Source organism: Pieris brassicae, chromosome 5 (assembly GCF_905147105.1).
Source record: "Pieris brassicae chromosome 5, ilPieBrab1.1, whole genome shotgun sequence".
Taxonomy (NCBI): domain Eukaryota; kingdom Metazoa; phylum Arthropoda; class Insecta; order Lepidoptera; family Pieridae; genus Pieris; species Pieris brassicae.
Window position 1 is genome coordinate 12,462,696 of NC_059669.1, and position 22,474 is coordinate 12,485,169.

Sequence of the window (22,474 nt, forward strand, 5' to 3'; positions counted from 1 at the left end):
TGTATACATATCTTTTGTGCTTGTGTTCGTTGTTAAACTCCTAAATGGCTGGACACATTTTGATTACATTTATTGGCGCGGCTATAAATGAATTAATTACAGGTAACGGAAAAAAAGGACGGATGTACACCGGAGAAAAAGGGGAGGAAATTTTACTATTTTTTTGTTTCTCTCACGATATTGCTGGTTATCGTATACATCAACAAATATATTTTCGATCTATATGATGGAAAGGAACCTATATTAGGTAAAAGCGTTTTTCACTTCGTAGTGTAATATACGGTACAGATTTAACAAATTTGCTCATTAAATCCGTATAGGCACTCTTAAACTATTTCTGGTATTGATAGTATGTGAAAAAAACGTTACAGAGAGATTTCTTTTTTCTTTGCTTGAAGAGAACCTTTAAAATCAACATCAACAAATGTTAAAACCTTCCTTCAATATATCTATAAATGTTTTCAGAGAATGTTAAACTGTTCATGTTGACGTTTTGTATTCGATATGCGTGTGCTATATCAGGATTTCATTTTGTTCTCGTCGCTCTCCTCATACACGCTCTCCTCGCCAGCATCAATGAGGATCTAGAGGAAATTTTCAAAGGTAAGGAAGGAGTGTACATGATAAAAAAAATTCCCCAAGGCTTTAAACAAAACATTTTCTTTTTATTTCTTTTGTACAAGTTAATTTTTGTGGTGGTCATATATCACTTGTACACTTATATATATGATATTTGTGTTCCCTAAATGCTGATTATTCGAAAAAATCTATTAAAAATATATATTGCATAAAATGTCTGTACTTTGCTTTTGTTAGAAGCATACTCTACACATGCAATGTTTGGTACCCAATTTACTTGAAATACATTTAAATAATGGAAAACATAAAAGAAAACATTAGATTTAGATATAAGGGCTTTGTTAATCCTCTTTTATATTAAATATATTATAATGATCAATGCGTCTTACAATTTATTATATATTTCCATTTTTATTTGGTGGTATACGTAGGTAATAATTGCTAACTGTGTTTTATGTTTATATTTGAATGTGTATATAATAAGAAGCTGTAGGAATACTACATTTATGAGAAACGACGAAACATAAAGTGCACGAGGTGAATTTGTGTTAAAAGTAGCGGGCATAAAGACATATATGGGTGTTCTTTAAGTATTTATCTTTGAGAAAATAGGTAATTTTTCATAATCTAGATTTAACACGAACATTTCTGAATCTTATCCTAAATTGCCTCGCTGTGTTTCTCGTGTACCCTTTGTTTTGTGTCTCACTCACTGAACAGATAGTTTAAATAAACAACATTTCAGATAATGTACCACCTTCTAACGTCATTTTATATAAGAAACCAGTGTCTGTCCTTGTGAACCGTAATATTAGCCCAACTATCGACAGCATTGGCCTGACACCTGCTGGCAATTTTGGTAAGAATAGTCCTTATAATCTTTATTCTACATTAAACGAAAAGATAGACAGGGAAAGAGCATTTATTTACTTATTTATTGTATACATAACCAGAAAAAAAAGTTTGCAATAGTAATATGTAGTACCAGAACGTCAAAGTCTTTAAAAGGCTTTTGTCAAGGGACGGCAGACGTCAAGGTCTTGCGTTCTGTCTTGACGTCCGATGATGAAATGGATCCGCAGGTATTAATCCAAAAAGTTCTACGGAACACTCCTCATGATACATAATCAGAAGAAAAAAGTTTGCAATGGCGTGGTGGAAACATAAACTGGACACACTTGTCTACCAGGAAGTCGAACAGACTTAAAACGTATGTACCAATGATAAAGTAATAATTATTATATTGCTCCATTAAAACATCGACGCCGCCATAGGTGCAAGAAACTTGATTTCTGGAAGAATTCTTATTCGACTGCAGAATATCTATAATGATTAATATTATTTATATATTATTATAACAATCAAATAAACAGAATTAACAATTTTCTTAACCTATAGTAGATAATAATAAAAATAATAAAATGAAAATTGAACACCTTTAACTCTGGGAGCACTTCCGCACTGTATTGCGATACTTATACGTTGAGCGAGGAAAGCACCAGCTCTGGGGTCACCGATACTATCTACCAGGCGCCAACTTAAACCTTTAATTAGCGCCTGTGCCCTTGAACCTCACGGCCCAAGAGTCTCTACTCCAAAGGCAACAAAATCCAAGATGGAGGAAATACTCTTATATTTGAGTCGTTTATTATTTTCCGCCTGTACTGCGGCCGCCCTATTTTACTCGTCTGGGGGTTGGGAGACGGGGCAAACGTGTCCACACAAGTAGCATCCCATACCAAAGCCCGTCACATATGCCTAGGAATCGTCGACAACCCAACCGGCCGCTGGCCATTGTAAACATGTATTTATTATGATGCATAATTATTATCGTTCGTTTTATGTAGTGTTTATTTAATTTAGTTGAATATTCTTCCTAATATTGTTGCCATTTAATTAGTATCAAAAAGAATGAACAGTGACTGTGTGAGGTTGTGTGAGGAACACCATTTTAACTTAGTTTTTATCACAGGTGCAGCTAAAACCGCGACGGAAAACACAAAGACTGATGGGAGAATTCGGTCAATTTCTCGCTCTTATGTTAACTATTGTTATTTAGCAAGAAAACTTAATGATAGTGAAGACATTGTGCTGCTTATCTATGTGTTCAAACTGGGTATCAATATAGCTGTGAGTCTGTTTAATGTCTTAAAGTACGATGACTACATTACTTCTGGTAAGTGTACGAGACATTTCAATATTATAGTTAATACTAATAAATAATAATATGCCTGTATTCATCCACATCTTATTGACATATATAATATTATACGAAAATAAATTTACAGAGATTTCTTTTAAAAAAAAATTTATTCTTTTTTCCCCTTTCCGGGAGAAGGCCTCTACTTTTTTCAACCTATTTTTTAATATCATACCTATTACTACTATACTGTTCTCTTATTAATAAAAACTAAATGTTTATCATTGAACCGTTAACACAAAGCGACCTACACATCCACCACAGCATTAATACAATTCGTCGGAAAGACACAAAAGATCACTTTATTACACAGAATTATTTTATGGAACAAGAAAGAGTGTATGATCTTCTAATGCAGTAATGTAATAAGTCGTTGTTATACACCGGTTGTGTCCAGTTAAGGAGTCTTCGTCAAGTAATATTGTGCCACCTTGGGTAGAATGCCTGGCGAACCCCGAGGGCCCATCTTAAGGGCGTGTGAAGGGCTGAGGTGTTTTTAGTGGGTCGGGTCTGTATTGATTACTTACCCCTCTTTACTTACTTATTACCCCTCTGAATAGCAGAGGAATTTGAGTGTTGGGTCTACACTCCCGTCCCACAGTCCCGGGCCTGCGCAAGCGCATTTTCACCGCATACAGAAAAAAGTAATATTGTGTCTCTCTGTCTCTGTCCATGGCTTAAATCCCGACGAACATTTAGTGATTCATACTCTATCAAGAACTTCGTATGGTAAAGGAAAGAAGTTGAACTTTCTTTAATATAACCTTCTAAGAAACTTCTTTTGTAACTTTTCGATCCTTTAGTATTTTGTTACTTGTTGTTACTTAGCAATGAGGACCAACTGAATTCTCCAGCACAAATCTATCCTCCAAATGCAAATACAACAAACAAAACACCCAGAGGAGAGAGACTAAGAGACACTAGAGGCACTAAGAGTCATCGCAATTGTCACAGTTAAAGTGAAGCAGAATTATGCCAATATAATGCATAATTTTGTAAGATTTTGATTGTCGTCATGTGTGATGTTTACAAATAAAACAAAATACGTAATCCCTTTAGTGAGAAATAAGAAAGACACTCACTTATAATTATTATAACTGAATTTAGGTATACAATGAATAATCATCCATTTTACTCTTAATACCGGCTTAATTAGCGTAAAATACATCGTAGGTGTCAACATGGTTCGTGTTTCGTTTACATTGCATAACATTATTATTGCTCTTACGACGGGTACTCAGCTAATGCTTTTTGTTGAACCTTCATACAGAGCTCAAGTCGAGGTTTGTTCATTTTATATATCTTTTAATTTATTCACACTTCGTTGCATACAGAAATATAATACAGTTGACATAATTAAATGAAAAGGCAACTATGGCCGTATCGCTCTCGAGCGATCTCTTCTGGGCAACCAATGTAAGAAAAAACTAAAGAAAAATACCTAAGACATAAAGTTATTAAGACAAAACGATGGACAAAACAAAGCAATTAAAATCTATGAAAACAGTAAATAGGACAACATTGATAAAATATAGTTTTAAATTAATTTGTAGAGAAACGATAACTTTGTAAAAATGTAGTATAATGTCTAATTTTTATCACTTATTTTCCAGTTAAGAAAGACGACATTACTAGTTAGCAGAGCACTAAACCAAGCACTGGAAAGGAACGATTTGGATCAGCTAAATGAGCTCCGACATCTATTGAAAATGCTGCATCTTAACCGGCCCGTATACTCCGCTTTTGGAGTCTTCAATATAGGAAGACCACTCGTGACAGCTGTAAGAATATAGTTTGTGTCCAATAGTCCTACAGTCGATGTATTAGCTAAATAATCACATTCGTATTACTTTACTTTTGCCTCCTGTTACATAAAAAAAACTCACACTCACTCTCCAGTTGTTAGCAACAACTTTCACTGGTTTCAATTCTGTTTGTGATGAGCTAAAATATATAATAGTAATATTTACTAAGTATAGGAAATAACTAAATTACAAAAAAAAACTACTGCAAGTTCTGACAATGATATGATACGATAGATAAGTTTATAGAACAACTTTAAAGTTTAGTAATTTTACAATATTAACGAGTATTATAAGTTTATTTCCTTTGGAACATGCCGAGAAAGCTGACACAATACCGATTTCAATGGGTTTAATTGTTATTGGATTGGCACTGAATAATACACAATGTTTTTGTTACCAGGTACTAAGTGGCACAGCTACTATGCTGGTTATGTTACAATAATATTTAACCTGTCTAAACTATACTCCGCCTTTTTAGCATTGTAATAGACGTGATACAATACAATAAGTTTTATGCACGAATACGCCACAGCGAAAGTATTTGAACTGCACCTCTAAACAACTATCGACATTGACAAATGGAATTGAATAAATACATAAAATTATGTGTCGTGACTGATTTACCAATAGATGAGTATGAGTTATAAACTCTAAAGTTAAAGAAATTTGTAGATGAAACGAATTTCTAGAATTTTCAAATATTAACAATTTTACTAGAAGCCTATGTAAATTCATGGGAATCCTAACCCAGGCATCATGTGTTTTAATCCCGGTTGTGCTTCTTTTTTATAACGCATATAGAGACGATAGCTCATACATTCAACATCGTGAAAAATGACGCCTTTGTAGATATAGCGCCAAGTATGATCTCTTTATGTCAAATCGAATACTTGCCCGAAACTTAACATGTGGCAATGAAAGCTGATATATTTAATTTAAAAAAAATACCAACAAAACAAATGTTTCCCCCACATCAGAAGTTTACATACGTACATATTAGGAATGAATTCATAATATAGGCGGAGTAATAACTAGTTATATTAGATACCGGTCGAAAACTTATCGTGGTTTTAGTAACCAAGTTAATTTGCGTTTTGCTCATTTTTGTTGAAAAATTAAATAGTCTGTGATACATCTTTTTAACGGAGACAAGGCTTTTCGACACCCGTATATAACCTCATGAAAATGCGATCATTAGTCGATCCAAATGAGATCAATTTATTTATAGTATTAATCATCTAAGTGCAACAATTTAGAAACATATCTTTACCTTCCACTTTAAAATCACCGATTACAATGGAAAAAAAACAACATATAACTTGATAATTCTTTATAGGATTTCTTAAATCTAACCGCCAATTTTATCGATACGGCTTTTCGATACTGATACCTACAAATGCACTAACAACCCGGTTTCACGACATTAAAAATACTAATTCTGCAAATAATATTCCGATTCACGCATTACATTTGAATAGTAATAATTTTCATTATTTTTTATTGATTGTTCTCGTACTTTTAAAAAATGTCGTGAAATGTCTTGATTATTTAGCACCAGGTTTTTAAATATTTAGCCATTGAGCTGCTTGTATAGCTCAGGAACGTAATCGTCGTATTGGGCTTCGTAGAAGTTACCAGCAATGGGATCGCCCAATTTGTATTTCTCAGCAAACTTGGTAATAGAAAACATTCCTCGCTTATCCCTGGATCTGAAATTCAAACCGGAAATGTAATAATCTATACTTGTGAATTATTTTACTTAAGAAAATAATAGGTTTAGCAATTTGCTTAATTCTTTTTTACATCGAAAAGTTGTTTTATCCTATCACACGATAAACATTAATTTCTGCCAGCAGAGGTTTTCCTTATATTAATTATAGTTCAGTTTCTTGCGTTTAAATCCCAGCAGTGCAACGGATATTTCTTTATACGTACGTGTGAAGCCAAACAATCATCAAAAAACCTTGTCTTCGAAAATCTATGTGTCAGGCACTTATAAAGGAAAACAAAGATCAACGTAACAGATGCAAACTGAGGCCAACCCATAGGGTTGTAACGCCACTGCATTTTTATTTGATTACAGAAATTTAAAAAAACGTCAATGAAGCTGTCATCTGTCATAAAAACGGGTAGTTTGCTGCGTGTAATTTTGTGATCGCAACAAATTTCATATTATCTAGGCGTACGGCATAAATGACTAAATCAGGTTTTATTTTGGCATGAATTCCTAAATTTATAACTTATAATTAAAAGCCGAAGTTAAAACGTCCAAACATATTCCAATGACAATCTTTCAAGGAGAGAGGATACCAATAAAAATGCTGACACACTCGCCAGCCTTGTGGCGATGTGAATGTCACCTGCCCAAGGTGGCTCGCCTTTGCTGCGTTCTTGCAAAATATTGAAGTGATAACAAACTTACGTGTTAGTTAGTCTTGGCTCATCAAATGTCAACTTTGATGGTTGCTTGTACACCAAAAACACGTATCGGTGGAGACCAGTGCCCTCTGGAGGCCCAGAGCCGACGTAGGCGGACAATGTCTCACCCGAGGCGACGTTTTGCCCGGGAATGTTTCCAACCAACCAGTGGTGCCATTCCCGGACTTTTGGCTCTTTGCGGGAAGGTGCGTCTGGGTCTAAAAGAAAAAAACTTTAACAATAAGTTTATCACGTTAAATCGTTATTTAATTAATTTACTTTGAAGCTCACCCAATAATATAATATATAGGACAATCCTTACCTTTTTTATAGAACTTGATATAAGGGCAGGACGCTCATCTCATGTTAAATGATATGCCCATATGGGTAGTTCTTTTAAAATTGATGCATAGCAACACAAAGCTGTAAGTACTAAACATACCGGTTATAACCAAGGTGTAGAAGCTATCAGGGTTAGCGTCATAACTGACACTTGGCACATCCTTCACCTGTGTTGGCGTCAGCTCGTTGCCTTCTTTCACTTCCACACCACTCGGATACTTAACCTGGAATCGTTTAATAAATATCTTGGTAAACACGTCATGTGTTTTGTCCAATCTCAATTAAAGTTTCGTTTCATTCTCACCACCGCGCCGTGGTCACAGACGCAGCTAACTAAATCACAACTAGAATTATTTTTATAAATACAGGGGGCATATACACACCCATACACATTGAATGCCGCGCCGCATTTGTTGCGGTTGCCGGTCTTTTAAGAATTGGTACGCTATTTTCTTGAACAAGTCTTCTTAGCATCGTTAAAACGTTCAAATTTTTTTAAGTTGGTTTCAAAGTTCGTCTATTTATCATACATTTTATTAAAATTATATTATAAGAAAACAAAAATAAGTGTCTGTATTAAAAAAAACTGTCATTTTTCCAATCGTAAAAACTACAATTTTTTTAAATTTTATTGTTATAATATAATCCACTGACATAATACATATTGATTGATACCTTTATATCATTCTCTATTTGCAACTTGTATATCTCTGATCACAACTGCAGAATAGCACACAAAACTTTCAAATCATATAATATAATTTTACAAATTCGCGTATATATTGGACGCATATAAAAAATATTTTAGTAGTAATAAAAAATGTTTAAAAGTTTTATTTGTCCCGAATCACTATTTCTGTTGATGGCTATGAGTTAGATATGTGTCCATATGGCCATTAGACACAAGATGGCATTATTGTAAGTTATGACAGCGTAAATTGAGTAATAGAAACGTCCTCTCGTTCTGATTAAAACCTGTTGATCTTGGATTTACAAATTTTCTACAAGGATCTTTTAACGAATACACTTTGTCGTGTTTCTTTTTTAATTTAGAATTTCGATGTAATCTGTTCTTTATATGTGTCGTTATAGATAACGTTCAGTAAATTGTATTTGGTTAACGTGAGTACTACAAAAACATGTCGTTCGCTAACGTTTTATTGCTGAAATGCATTCGAAAAACAAAATGCAGTCTTCAAAATACTGAATTACAATTTCTATACGTCAAAGAAGTTTTATTTGAATTATCGAATGCACACGAAGTTTTTACATCATGTCAATGATTATGTGTTTCCATTGATTAGTAAGAACCGTCACGATATTAGACGAAACAATTATTAATTTATTCGTACGTTTAAAAATATGAACAATTCATACAACAAAAATATGAATTAATCTTTCGCCAAACGGGAGTTTACGTTCGTTTCTGAATCCATAACGCACAATTGGGAGAAAGCGAAATGTTTTGAATTATCCAAAAAAGTATAATACATAAAATAAAATATGTTTATTAAGGAATATAAGATACTTGTATCAGTTATTAAACGTCATTAAATTTGTATCGCAGACATCGCTACTCATCGGCAAAGAAGACAGAGGGTAGGCCGAGAGAATAAGCCGACATAAAAAACTGTCTGTCGGTACTCTTTTAAATTATCAAATCATCATACAAAATGACTATGGCCAACAAAGATAGAAGAAACCACAAAGGAGGGAGATACGGTCCGCTTTTAAATTGTATTAAATTTCAAAACTGAACGTAAACCTCGAAGTCCAGTTTCCGGAAGCGGAACCTGTTCACAGCCATCGTTTTACTCAATCAAATTTGAGGGCATAAAACGAGCCGTCACACAACACCACCGCCCCAGTCACATTTGAGTAAGCAAGACTTCTACGGCTTCCCAGTAAACAAAACTAAACCTAGTGCTCATACACATCCTCTCTTCCTCTTGAATTTTATTTTTTGGCCATGGCCAATGGCCATTTTTAGAATTGTACCCTGCGTATATTTTCTCAGGTAGCCAAGGTCTTTCAAACATTACCCCGTTCTGAGATAGGCAAGAATCACTTAACATCAGGTGAGCATCCTGCCCGTTTTCCTGTTCTATAAAAAAAAAGGCCACACACTAAGAGCACGGGCCTGGCCTTGTTTAGTGTAAAAGACTCACGCCTATAGATGACAGGAAACGATTATATTTAACGCAGACATATTATACTATAATATTTATATAATGATATGCATTTATGGGAAATTTTCGAGTTAATAGCGAAAACATGAATTGGATATCCGTGATAAATAACAACTATTGTATTTATTATATCATTCGATAGTGTTATTTTAATATATGCTATCTGAAGTACAGGCACAGTACTTTAATAAAAATGTTATATTTGTCTTATCTACCTATTTCCGTGGTTAAGGAAACTTATCAAGTGCCATAAAATAAAAGATGATGGGACAATAGTCGCCTTGGTACATGATTTTTAAAGATTTTCCTGATTCCTTTAAAAGAACCTAGCTTTTGAAAAAATATATACTTAATGTATAAACTTGGCAGGTTATACGTCTCTGAATCTCGCCCCTACTAACTGAACAGCTACTCACAAAATGTTGTATGTTTTTAAACATGTTCGGAAAATGAAACCCGTTTCTTGGCTTATTTTTCTCTGATTAGCGCTGGTATTTGTAAATTCCAATAGCGATAGCGATAGATTCCCATATCGAACTATTTCGATATGGTTCTGTCAATGTCGAGTGAAATTGAGAGAGCTACCCTAGACTGGTTTTCTACTCTGGATGCCCTCTGACTCACCTGGGAGACATAGAACCTAAAGTCAAGTCAAATCTTTCACTATGGCAATTTGAATCTAAACTCAATATCTGACATGCGTTTGAAGATTTAAAAGTAACGTAGTAAAGGTCATAAAGAAGGTTCAGTTCTTTTTTTTTATAGAACATAGGGCAAACGGGCAGTAGGCTCACCTGATGTTAAGTGATACCGCCGCCCATGGACACTCGCAAGTGCGTCGCCAGCCTTTAAAGAATTGGTACACTCTTTTCGTGAAGGAATTGTCTTGAATTGGTTCGAAAATACTTCATTCCGGTTCCACATAGTGGTGGTGCGCTGCAAAATTGCCTTTAAATGCTAAATATCGATTTTAATTTAGAAAATAGGAAACCATTTTGAAAAATATACAATTATTACAATAACATTTTGAATAATGACGCCGTGACACAATTATGATTATAAATTAAATAACATAATTAAATTTTAAAATCTACGAAACGCAGATATAGTTTTTTAAACCTATCAATCTAATTTCACTCTTTCCGTTTCGTATGAAAAAATCTATTGAATTTTTAATGACCTTTGAGAAAGTTATTAGGGAAATTAGTATCCCACAAATTAAAAAAAATCAAGTTGATAAAAATTATTACAAAATTTATACTCACAGTGATCAGAGCATTTGGGGCCTTCGGGACGACGTCAGGCACCACGCCGTTGGCTTCAAAGTTCTTGGCAACAGTGGACATGGCTCTCGCAAACGCCCTAAAATTTACCATAGTGCCGTCTGCTATTAACAAAAGAATCGCCAGTTTGATTACTCGAGCCATCGTACACGACATGCACAGGTGACCGGAGATCGCGAAATGTGAAACGAGGTTGCATTACCAGTTTAACTACAGGTTATATACAGTTGACAGACAAGGAAATAGTCATTATTTCTATAGGATTTCAGTTTTTTTGCATAATCTGGTGAAACTGATTGATTGATCGCTTTCCTGAATTAGATGCTGGTCTAATTGTGATCACAAAATTTTTACATCCTTTTTTTAACTATCTTTAGCCTACGGTTTCATTTGTGATTATTTGGATGCAGAACGATCGTATAATATACCCTATGGCTTATCAGCTTAAAATGTATTTTCATATTATTCATGACAAGGATACAAAATTTTTTTTTAACTGAATATTTAGTGTACTTAGACTAAGTCTACTGTGTCTAGTTTTTTCTTGCTGTGTGGAGCAGCAGTGAGAGCCATATTTATTAAAGAAAACTTTTTTATAGTGCTTTAACAATTAAGTTATTTTAACAAATAAAACATTTTTAATACATTTTTCCATATATTTTAGTGACTACTAAAGTCTTCACTAGAATGTATATGTATATGTAATAATTTTAAATTCATCTATACTTAGCTGTGTATGTCGGCCATATTCTTAATTCTTTGTTTGTGTTCATTTTGAAGGCCCTAGTTTTCAAGTTTTAGGTTTTTTAAGAATAAAGTTATTTAAACAAATAAAACATTATTCTAATTATTTTTAAGCAACTGATAAAGTCTTCACTAGAGTGTCTGTCTGTAATTTTAAATTTATATTAAATTAGTGGTCTCTTCCAAGGTGCTCATTTTCCAGAGCTCGAAAACTATGCATATTTGCATATAAGGCTTCCCCGAAACTAAAACTGTCGTTACTTGATTTCTGTAACAAATAAGAAAATATTAATTTAAGCTCTGTCCATGCACATCTAAATTCTATGTTTTAATGTTAAAATGTGTTTTTTTTTGGTTTACTTCTCTGTTATTTCGCTCCAAGCCTTCATTTTCTCTTTATTTGTGTTCATACTTAAATCTTTGTTTTCAAATTTGTACAGGATCGTAATATATTTCTAAAAAGTTGCGGTAGTCGAACACAATTCATGTTTCAGTTTTACTCGACATTCAGAATTTTACAGAACGTTTCTTTTTCTCCCAATTAATTCAGCGTTCTCATTTCTTATATGGCACTTTAAAAAATGGATGGTAGTTAATAATCAAAATAAACAACCACGGATCAAAGTCAACGCGAATGGAAACGTCAAACTCAAAGGACACGTCAAAGGACTTTAGTCCTGACAGAAACACGGTTATCATTGACAAGTTTTTTTTCTTCTAAGTTTATCAATAAATTGCGACATTGCCGTCTTGTGCCCATAGGCACATGCCATAGCATGACGGGGGAATATTTTTACCAACGCAGTAACGAGGTTATTAGTATGATCTCCATATTCTTAGCTTATTCTAAGGATCACTATTCCTAGCATAAGGTTCGAATAAGTAAGTTCTTATTTGTACCACTAAGTGTTTGAATCCCGGTTACGATAAGATCAATTTATTTAAGATTAATCATCTAAGTACAACAATTTAGAAACATTTCATTACCTGCCACTCTACAATCGACGATTACAATGCAAAAAAACAACATAATAACTAGATAATTCTTTACTGGATTTCTTAAATCTAACCGCCAATTTTATCGGCGGATACAAGGCTTTTCGATACTGATACAAATGCACTAACAACCCGGTTTCACGACATTAAAAGTACGAGTTCAGCAAATAATACAGAAAATACATTCTGATTCACGTATTACATTTGAATAGCAAAAGCTTTCATTAAATTTTATTGATTGTTCTCGTACTTTTAAAAAATATCGTGAAATGTCTTGATTTATTAACACCAGGTTTTCAAATATTTAGGCACCGAGCTGCTTGTATAGCTCAGGAACGTAATCGTCGTATTGGGCTTCGTAGAAGTTACCCGCAATGGGATCGCCCAATTTGTATTTCTCCGCAAACTTGGCAATAGAGAACATTGCTCGTTTGTCACCGGATCTGAAATTCAAACCAGAAATGTAATCTATACCTGCAAATAAATTTACTTAAATAATAGCTTCAGCAATTTGCTTCATTTTTCTTTACATTGAAAAATTGTATTATCCTATTATCCTATCACACAATATACATTAATTTCTTCCAGCAGAGGTTTGCCTCGTGTTAATTATAGTGCAGACTTGCTGAAGCGTGCTTCCAAATCCCAGCTGTGTAACGGATATTTCTTTCTATGTGTGAAGCCAAACAATCATGAAAAACCTTCGTCTTCGAAAATCGTTGTGACAGACACTTATAAAGGAAAACAAAGATCAACGCAACAGTACAGTTACTTACAATGACATTTATATATTTTTTTAATTCCAAATTATTAAAAAAAAATATGCAAAAATTTACACTTTTAAAATAGGGGTTTGCCTTAAAATGCAAAATAAAATAACAGAAAGTTAAGTAATTTTTTGATCGCAAGAAATTTCATATTATCTAGGCGTACGGCATAAATGACTAAATCAGGTTTTTTTTTGGCATGAATTCGTAAATTTATGACTTATAATTAAAAACCGAAGTTAGAACGTCCAAACCTATACAAATGACAATCTTTCAAGGAGAGAGTCTACCAATAAAAATGCCGACGCACTCGCAATCCTGTGGCAGTTTGAATGTCGAGTCACCTGGCCATTTGCTGCGGTCATGCAAAGTATTCGTTAAGGTAATAACAAACTTACGTGTTAGGTAGTCTGGGCTCATCAAATGTCAACTTTGATGGTTGCTTGTACACCAAAAACACGTATCGGTGGAGACCAGTGCCCTCTGGAGGCCCAGAGCCGACGTAGGCGGACAATGTCTCACCCGAGGCGACGTTTTGCCCGGGAATGTTTCCAACCAACCAGTGGTGCCATTCACGGAATTTTGGCTCTTTGCGGGAAGGTGCGTCTGGGTCTAAAAGAAAAAAACTTAACTTAACAATAAGTTTATCACGTTAAATCGTTATTTAATTAATTTACTTTGAAGCTTACCCAATAATATAATATATAGGACAATCCTTACTTTTTATAGAATTTGATATAAGGGCAGGACGCTCATCTCATGTTAAATGATATGCCCATATGGGTAGTTCTTTTAAAATTGATACATAGCAACACAAAGCTGAAAGCTGTAAGTACTAAACATACCGGTCATAGCCAAGGTGTAGAAGCTATCAGGGCTGGCGTCATAACTGACACTCGGCACATCCTTCACCTGTCTTGGCGTCAGCTCGTTGCCTTCTTTCACTTCTACACCACTCGGATACTTAACCTGGAATCATTTAATAAATATCTTGGTAAACACGTCATGTGTTTTGTCCAATCACAATTAAAGTTTTGACTTTCGTTTCATTGTCACCACCGTGCATACACGCGGCTAAATAAAACACAACACAATATAAATACGTAATTTTTATTGATACAAAATAATCGACTGACATAATACATATTGATTGATACCTTTATATCATTCTCTATTTGCAACTTGTATATCTCTGATCAGAGCTGCAGAATGCACACAAAACTTTCGAGCTGTATTTTAACAAATTCGCGTACATATTGGACACATATAAAAATTATTTTAGTAGTAATTAAATATTTTTAAACGATTTATTTGTCCCCGAATCACTATTTCTGTTCTAGGAGTTAGGTAAGGTTAGTGTCCTTATGGCCTTAAGACACAGGATGACATTATTGTATTAATAGATATGACTGCGTAAATTTAGTAATAGAAACGTTCTCTCGATCCGATTGAAACCTGTTGATTCTGGATTTACTATTTCTACAAGGATCTTTTAACGAATACAGTTTGTCATGTTTTTTGAATTTAGAATTTCGTTGTAATCTGTTCTTTATATGTGTCGTTATAGATAACGTTCAATAAATTGTATTTGGTTAACGTGAGTACTACAAAAACATGTCGTTCGCTAACGTTTTATTGCTGAAATGCATTCGAAAAACGAAATGCAGTCTTCAAAAGTACCGAATTCGAATTTCTATACGTCAAAGAAGTTTTATTTGATTTTTCGACTGCACACGAAGTTTTTACCAATGTGTGTTTGCATTTGTAAGAACCGTCATGGTATTAGACGAAACTACTGTTAATTTATTCGTACGTTTAAAAATATGCACAAATCATACAGAAAAAATATGAATTAATCTTTCGCCAAACGGGAGTTTACGTTCCATTCTGAACCTATAACGCACAATTGGGAGGAAGCGAAGTGTTTTAAATTATCTCAAAAAATTAACATACATACCTACATAAAAGACGTTTATTATGGAATATAAGATACAGGTATCTCTTATTCCACTACAATAAATTTGTTTCGCAGACATCCCTACTCATCGGCAAAGACAGAGGGTGTAAGTCGCGAGAAGCGGGAAAAACTCTCGGTACTCTTTTAAAATATCAAATCATCATACAAAATGACTATGGCCAACAAAGATAGAAGAAACCATAAAGGAGGGAGATACGGTCCGTTTTTAAATTGTATTAAATTTCAAAACTGAACGGAAACGTCGGAAAGTCCAGTTTCCGGAAGCGGCACCTGACAACCATATTTGAGGGAATTAAACGACACGCAACACACTAAGAGCACGGGCCTGGACTTGCTTAGTGTAAAAGACTCAGGCTTATACACGACAGGAAACGATTACATATATTTAACGAAGAAACATTATATAATGATATAGGATAGGAAATTTTCGAGTTTATAGCGAAAACATGAATCGGATATCCGTGATAAATAACATCAATTGTTATTTATTATATGATTTTTAATATTTTAATTTAAGTCTTTTCCACCTATTTCTGCGGTTAAAGGAACATATCAGGTGTCATAAAATAGAAGATGATGGGACAATAAACGCCACTGTACATGATTTTTAAAGATTTTCCTGAGTCCTTTAAAAGAACTTAGCTTTTGAAAAAAAATATACATAACTAGCTGCCCCCGCGAACTTCGTTTCTCCTAAATATGGTTTTAGTTAGCCTTAATACCGTGACACGAAAGAATAATTTCACTGTATTATCGTCACTATAATTTAAATTTGATTTACACTTCGGTCTAAATAACACGTGGTTGGCGATGCTAACACCAAAAATTAAAAAAGTAGAAATAATTGAATTTCACGGTATTTCGTTTACTACAAAATATATTTAATTTATACTTTAGCCTCAATAACACGTGGTATAAGCTACAATTCAATATCATGTCATATAGGCTACAATTCAATATCATGATGATATTGAATTGTAGCTTATATGACATGTTTGTCGTTTTACCATAGCAGTGCCATCTATTGATTACTTACTCAATCCAGTCGAATAGTATCGAAATCTGTTAGAATATTTTAGAGTTAACAGATAATTGTGACTGACAATTAATTATAGACAAATGATTTGCAATAAAATAAAATTACGACTATAATTAAAGATCTAAGCTATCCTATCTCTTAAGTTGGACCAGACTGCTCACGGTGTGGCAATTTAATTTAAAATCGGTTAAGTAGTTTAGGAGACCATCGCGGACAAACATCGTGACAGGAGATTTATATATATTAAGATGTATAAACTTGGAAGGCTATACGTCTCTGAATCTCTCCCCTACTAACTGAACAACTTCTCACAAAATGTATGTTTTGTAAACAAGTTCGGAAAATGAAACCCGTTTCTTGGCTTGTTTTTGTCTAATTAGCGCTGGTATTTGTAAATTCCAATAACGATAGCGATACACGACGTTTATGTGAACAATTTCGATATGGTTTCCTAGCCTGATTAGACATATGGCCTAAAGTTAAGTCAAATCTGTCACTATGGCAATTTGAATCAAAACTCAGTATCTGACATGCATTTGAAGATTTAAAAGTAACGTTTATATAAGATGAAATAATTAATTTTGATTAGCAGATACTACTCTCGTTTGACCTTGACGATGATAAAGAAAATTATATTTAATTACAAATGACTTTAACGGATTTGCGGGTTTATAACTTAGTAATAATTAATTAAAAATGATTTCTCAACCTATGCTGAAAAAGAAGTTTAATTATTAATTGTGTTATGTTCAAATTATTAACATGTCAAAAGGAAGAGATTAGCTAGTGTTGGAGCTAACGTTCTTTTTTTTACCTAAATATCCTTCATGTTTATAATACGGAATTTTCTTTTCATTTAATAACTATTTCACTACTAAAACTCTGCTAATCATTCCGATAGACCCACAAAACTGTGACCGTACATAATTCATGATTCTTATTCAATTTTGAATATAGACTATTTTACTAAAAGATTATTTGAGGCAATTGTTCTTTTAATTAACATATGTTAATGTGTTAAAAATAAAGATAAGTTAAAGAACGCACATAATATGTGCGTAACGTAAGAATTGATAATTCATATGTATTTTTAGATTTGAAAACAGCCTTTGTGAATAAAAGATATTGATTTGGAAAGTTGATAACGTAACAGGTAAATAAAACACCCCGAGGCTTATAAGCATTTTTTGAAAATTAGTTGGCAGTCATGCCAATATGCTGAATTATTTGTTACATTTTGCGATATGTTATTTTTTATATAACAGATGATAGTGATACCCATGGACACTCGCAAGTGCGTCGCCGGCCTTTAAAGAATTGGTACACTGTTTTCGTGAAGGAATTATCTTGAATTGGTTCGAAAATACTTCATTGGGCAGCCGGTTCCACATAGTGGTGGTGCGCGGCAAAATTGCCATTAAATGCTAAATATCGATTTTTATTTAGAAAATCGGAAACCATTTTGAAAAATATACAATTATTACAATAACATTTTGAATAATGACGACGTGACACAATTATGATTATAAATTAAATAACAGAATTAAATTTTAAAATCTACGAAACACAGATATAGTTTTTGAAACCTATCAATCGAATTTTAGTCTTTCCGTTTCGTATGAAAAAAATCTACTGAATTTTGATGACCTTTGAGAACGTTTTTAGGGAAATTAGGGACGGGACACATCAAAAATTTACAAGTTAATGAAAATTATTACAAAATTTATACTCACAGTGACCAAAGCATTTGGGGCCTTCGGAACGACGTCAGGCACCACGCCGTTGGCTTCAAAGTTCTTTGCAACAGTGGACATGGCTCTCGCAAACACCCTAAAATTTACCATAGTGCCGTCTGCTATTAACAAAAGAATCGCCAGTTTGAATACTCGAGCCATCGTACACGACATGCACAGTCGACCGGAGACCGCCAAATGTGAAACAAGGTTGTATTACCAGTTTAACTACAGGTTATATACAGTTGGCAGACAAGGAAATAGTCATTATATCTATAGGATTTTGGCGTTTATTTTGCAAAGTCTTACAGTTGTCTTAGCCTAAATATTTAGTGAGTACTTAGACTAAGGGCAAGATCTACAGAGCGCACTAAGACTTAGCTCAAACTTTACTTACGAAAAACTTTGCTTAGTGTACACTAAGCATGATTTAGTATTTATAGACATTTTAACGGTAACATTATACTAAGCACAAGCTAAGACAGACAATGTCAAAATACGAATTGATGTTTTATTTCATGTAATAACTTCATTATCATTTTAAAAAAGTAGAACAATATCAAATATTTAAACGCATGAAACGGTACACATCTATGTTCTATTTATTGTTATTATTACAATAACTAGAAATTTATGAGTAACCTTTAGAAAATGGATTTTAAAGATGACAATAATTTTGTTATGTAGAATGGATTGCATTGTTTTGAAAACAGCAACAGAGAACTTGTATCAACAATTCAAAAATGGGGTTTGAACACTTATATAAATAATAAATACCATAATAATGTGTAATTATTTTATTTCATGTATTGCATAGGTATTTATGAAGATCATTTATCATTTCTTTGAATTCAAATCCTATTTTTCCCAAAGTCTATGGAACTCCAGTATAACATGGCATCACCATTCATTTTTTATTACGACAAAAAAAAAGTCAAGTAAAAGATATAATGGTAAAGTATTATGTAATTGTGGGCTATTATTTTTGGTGAGGCTTTTGGTTTAGTCAAAGTTTTTGGTAAGTTGTCGATTTTGTGGACATAAGATCAAGCTAAGCACACACTCAGAGATTCTCACAGTTTGCTCTATAAATACCGACTGCCACTTAACTCGAAAGTTAAGACTGAGCAAAGTCTAAGTGCACTCTATAGATCTCGCCATAAGCCCATTATGCTAAACTTAGTTATTTCTTGTTCTTCTTCTGGGCCAACAGTATAATGAAAGGTTATTAAACACAAAGGTTTTATTAATCTCACTTCATATTTAAACTATAAGACTTTTTATCAAACAATATAGATAATTAAGTTTTCATTTGTAAAGACCAACTACTTGAGGAAAGCAATGAATAAATTAGAACACTAAGAGTTAAGTGATTAGTAAATAAGTGATTTAGTAAACATTTTAATACTACTAGCATTTAGAATATTTAAAGTAATATAGATTTACCATAGATCCAAACAAAAATTAAAAAAGACTATTTAGCTACTGATAAGAATGACATGCTTCCGCTGTTCTAGACCATTCTTAAAATTTTATCAATATTACTTTAGAGATTACAATAATTTTACTTACACTTTAAGACCAAGTTTGAGTACAGAATTACAATAATTACCATTTCCTGTCCTGATATATAACACATAACCCTAAACTAAAATCAATATAAATTTATTATTTAGTAAAAAAAAACAATTTTAATATAGAAATGTTTTTGTCACACTAACTTTATTGTACATAAAGTTAATTTTTTTTTACATATAGACCTTCATTTTTACATTTACAAAATTTAGCCTATAGGCAGGTATTCACATTCTGTGCCAATAAATTAATTAGTTCTTAGTGACAACTATAACATTATAATTATACTGAGAAAAAATAGTATAAAACCGATGTGTAATTAATCTAAACTATAGAAATAATATATCACTTTGCATATAATAATATTACGGTAAATTATCTGTCATATCCATTAAACTTAACCTTTTAGACGACCGCGATACCGGTATGCGGTTGATGAATGTTTTTAGCTAATAATAATCTAAAGCTCTATTATCAATCCGGAATCTGTATGTTAATAGCATTACGTAATTGTAATGTATTTTTTTTACTTTCTCCTGTTTTGCCAACTCTTATCAATTTTTTATTAGCTAAACAATTTCTAGAATCTTGATACACAACTTGAAATGATAATGAAATCGAAATTGATATTAGTCTGTTAAGACACTAGTCTGTTTTAGGCAGCGGGATTGATTAAAAGTATCATAAAATACCTTACCTCTCAACACGGTGGTATGTACAAAAATAATGCAAAGTACAATTAAAAATTATTTAAAAATTTCTGTTGTTACTAATAATATATAAATTGACGAATGATAGTCGTCATTTCATTCTTAAATATAAATGTCAAAAAATTAAAATTACATGGAACGTCACATTCGTTCTATACCATAAATAGATGACATTCTGTGGTCGAATCAAGTTCTCTTATGTCTGTTGTATTCAATCGTTCAATATAATCAAAAACAATACATAATCTCTACTTCAATATATTTGATATAATTATGTTTTAAATTATCACTTTCGGAGTTTTGTGTTTTCGTTTTGGGCTTTGGCAAATTTTATAACAATTTTTTTACTGTCAGATAAAAGTATAATGTTGTGCACTATAAATTAACAAACAATTTTTAATTAAATTTATGTTGGATTTTTAAGTATGTCACCGCGTAAACAACCGAGTAGCTTATTCAAATTATGTGTAAGAACCTCCCTAAATTTAATTAACGAATGTTGTTTTATAATCGAAAAAAATTATGCTGATATAGAATGTAAAGAATCCGAAAAGCAAATTATTTTACTGAAGGGATATCTAGTGTCATTACTACCTACAAGGTTTGTATCTCATTTACAAGTGTACCAAATACAAAGTATACCTGTTCATTCTGTTACACAAAATTTACTTTAATTATGTTATAATGTTTTATCACTATGAGTAGAGTAGAGTATTATTTGAGTTATGAGGTTTTGCTTTGAAAACAAAAAAAAAAAACTATCTTTTTGTTTTGTTTCAGATTGTTCGATGTACTATGTTTGGAAAGAGGATGTTATCGATATCGCGGTGACCCTAGAATACAACTCAATGTTCTTATTCATCCTAGTATGTCAATCTTCCGCAAAAGTGATCTTGACAATGGTATTCCCCAAACTTTCTGGGTTCATGTTATGCCACGGTTCACACATTTAGTTGTCCTTGATTTAAAATTCATCTGTACAGATGAAATCCTTGAATTGATTGGCTCAAAATGTCTTCTACTCGAAGAGCTAAACATAGTTTCCCGAGTAGATATATGTAAATCTCTAATTAATGCATCTGTCCTCATTCGGAATGTGTCAGATTCTGGTTTGTCTTATATATCAAATCTTAAAAATTTGCGCATATTAGCAATGGATCCTCCTCGTAATGAAAGAGCTAGTCGAGTAGGTAGATGTGTCTCCCAAGCTGGTATTATTATGCTAATAAGTGAACTTCCCTATCTTGAGGAATTGAGAATAGAGTCATGTGATATAGGTTCAACATTAATAAATACAGATGTCAGCATTGGACCACTCAGCTTAAGGAAAATCAACTGTCATTTTGCATCAGCTGAGGGTATGCGGAAACTTGTAAAAATTTGTCCACATTTAAAAGAATTGTCCATTACACATTTATCTGCAAACAACAAGGATGCAATACTGGAAGAAATAGCATTAAGTGACTTAAGGTTAAGTAAGTTAGACATGTCATTTTTTTCTCACAGTGATTCATTGCATCACCTTTTGGAGGTAAAAGGAAGTTATCTAACACATTTTTCTCTATGGGAGATTGATCACTCATTAAGTTTAGATGAAGTCATTAACTTAGGTACAAGTTGTCCAAATCTCACATCTCTTTGTCTAATAACTCAGTCCAACTACCTTTCAATTCCAAGATTTTTTCGTCAACCAAAAAACATATTTCGTCAACTTGAAGTATTGACATTGGGAAATGAACGCTTTAGTATTGAAGATATTTTAGTTTTTTTTCTAGAATGTACACTGTGCTTACGGAAGTTAACTTTAAAATTTCAAACAAAATTATCAATAGATAATACACTGATATATATCTTACAAAAAGGATATTTTAAAAATGTACGTAGTTTATGGTTGGATTGTACATTGGAAGTATCAAAGGATGTAGTAAAACAAGTTATACAGGGTTGTGAGATGTTGCAACTATTCACTGTAGACTTTACAGAAGACATGAGTGATGTACACAAATACATAGCCGATAATAACCTAGACTTAAAACTGGGTGGCTATTAATATATTATAATTTAGGTTAAAATTATATTTTATCTTTAAAATAAAGCTTTTTATTTTAATGACATT

At 32.9% G+C, this 22,474-nt stretch overlaps 3 protein-coding genes across 7 annotated transcripts; 1 reads left to right on the top strand and 2 right to left on the bottom strand.

Annotated features, from left to right (window-relative positions):
* Nucleotides 1–5,899: 5,899 nt before the first annotated feature.
* LOC123709669 (protein D2-like) lies at nucleotides 5,900–11,014 on the bottom strand. Its single transcript, XM_045661160.1, has 4 exons — nucleotides 10,799–11,014; nucleotides 7,445–7,568; nucleotides 7,007–7,220; nucleotides 5,900–6,293 (listed from the first exon to the last, which is right to left on the bottom strand). Exons 1-4 carry the CDS (start codon nucleotides 10,970–10,972, stop codon nucleotides 6,155–6,157), a joined length of 651 nt encoding a protein of 216 aa, XP_045517116.1. The 5' UTR covers nucleotides 10,973–11,014; the 3' UTR covers nucleotides 5,900–6,154.
* Nucleotides 11,015–12,592: 1,578 nt separating this feature from the next.
* LOC123710456 (protein D2-like) lies at nucleotides 12,593–20,471 on the bottom strand. Of its 4 annotated transcripts, none has more exons than XM_045662343.1 (5): nucleotides 20,346–20,471; nucleotides 18,074–18,170; nucleotides 14,169–14,292; nucleotides 13,722–13,935; nucleotides 12,593–12,999 (listed from the first exon to the last, which is right to left on the bottom strand). In XM_045662343.1, exons 2-5 carry the CDS (start codon nucleotides 18,152–18,154, stop codon nucleotides 12,861–12,863), a joined length of 558 nt encoding a protein of 185 aa, XP_045518299.1. In that variant the 5' UTR covers nucleotides 18,155–18,170; nucleotides 20,346–20,471; the 3' UTR covers nucleotides 12,593–12,860. The 4 variants fall into 4 exon arrangements, with proteins under 4 accessions (XP_045518299.1, XP_045518298.1, XP_045518300.1 ...); XM_045662342.1 differs by having other exon boundaries at nucleotides 18,074–18,195; nucleotides 20,346–20,451; XM_045662344.1 differs by lacking the exon at nucleotides 20,346–20,471 and adding an exon at nucleotides 20,051–20,198.
* LOC123710454 lies at nucleotides 20,279–22,467 on the top strand. 2 transcript variants are annotated; one of them, XM_045662337.1, is made up of 2 exons: nucleotides 20,279–20,359; nucleotides 21,139–22,467. In XM_045662337.1, the coding sequence occupies exon 2, from the start codon at nucleotides 21,227–21,229 to the stop codon at nucleotides 22,406–22,408; it is 1,182 nt and encodes a 393-aa protein (XP_045518293.1). In that variant the 5' UTR covers nucleotides 20,279–20,359; nucleotides 21,139–21,226; the 3' UTR covers nucleotides 22,409–22,467. The 2 variants fall into 2 exon arrangements, with proteins under 2 accessions (XP_045518293.1, XP_045518292.1); XM_045662336.1 differs by lacking the exon at nucleotides 20,279–20,359 and adding an exon at nucleotides 20,605–20,959.
* The last annotated feature ends 7 nt before the right edge of the window (nucleotides 22,468–22,474 follow it).

Bases quoted from the DNA above. Each gene is read 5' to 3' on its own strand.
- LOC123709669 (XM_045661160.1), bottom strand. From the start codon at position 10,972: ATGTCGTGTACGATGGCTCGAGTAATCAAACTGGCGATTCTTTTGTTA. The intron at 7,221-7,444 runs GTATGTTTAGTA...TTTTTCTTTTAG, and splicing joins CTACACCTTGGTTATAACCG to ACCCAGACGCACCTTCCCGC. The intron at 6,294-7,006 runs GTAAGTTTGTTA...TTTGAATTTCAG, and splicing joins GAGCCAAGACTAACTAACAC to ATCCAGGGATAAGCGAGGAA.
- LOC123710454 (XM_045662336.1), top strand. From the start codon at position 20,784: ATGTCACCGCGTAAACAACCGAGTAGCTTATTCAAATTATGTGTAAGA. The intron at 20,960-21,138 runs GTTTGTATCTCA...GTTTTGTTTCAG, and splicing joins GTGTCATTACTACCTACAAG to ATTGTTCGATGTACTATGTT.
- LOC123710456 (XM_045662341.1), bottom strand. From the start codon at position 18,247: ATGTCGTGTACGATGGCTCGAGTATTCAAACTGGCGATTCTTTTGTTA. The intron at 14,293-18,073 runs GTGAGTATAAAT...AAATGATTCCAG, and splicing joins CCCCAAATGCTTTGGTCACT to GTTAAGTATCCGAGTGGTGT. The intron at 13,000-13,721 runs GTAAGTTTGTTA...TTTGAATTTCAG, and splicing joins GAGCCCAGACTACCTAACAC to ATCCGGTGACAAACGAGCAA.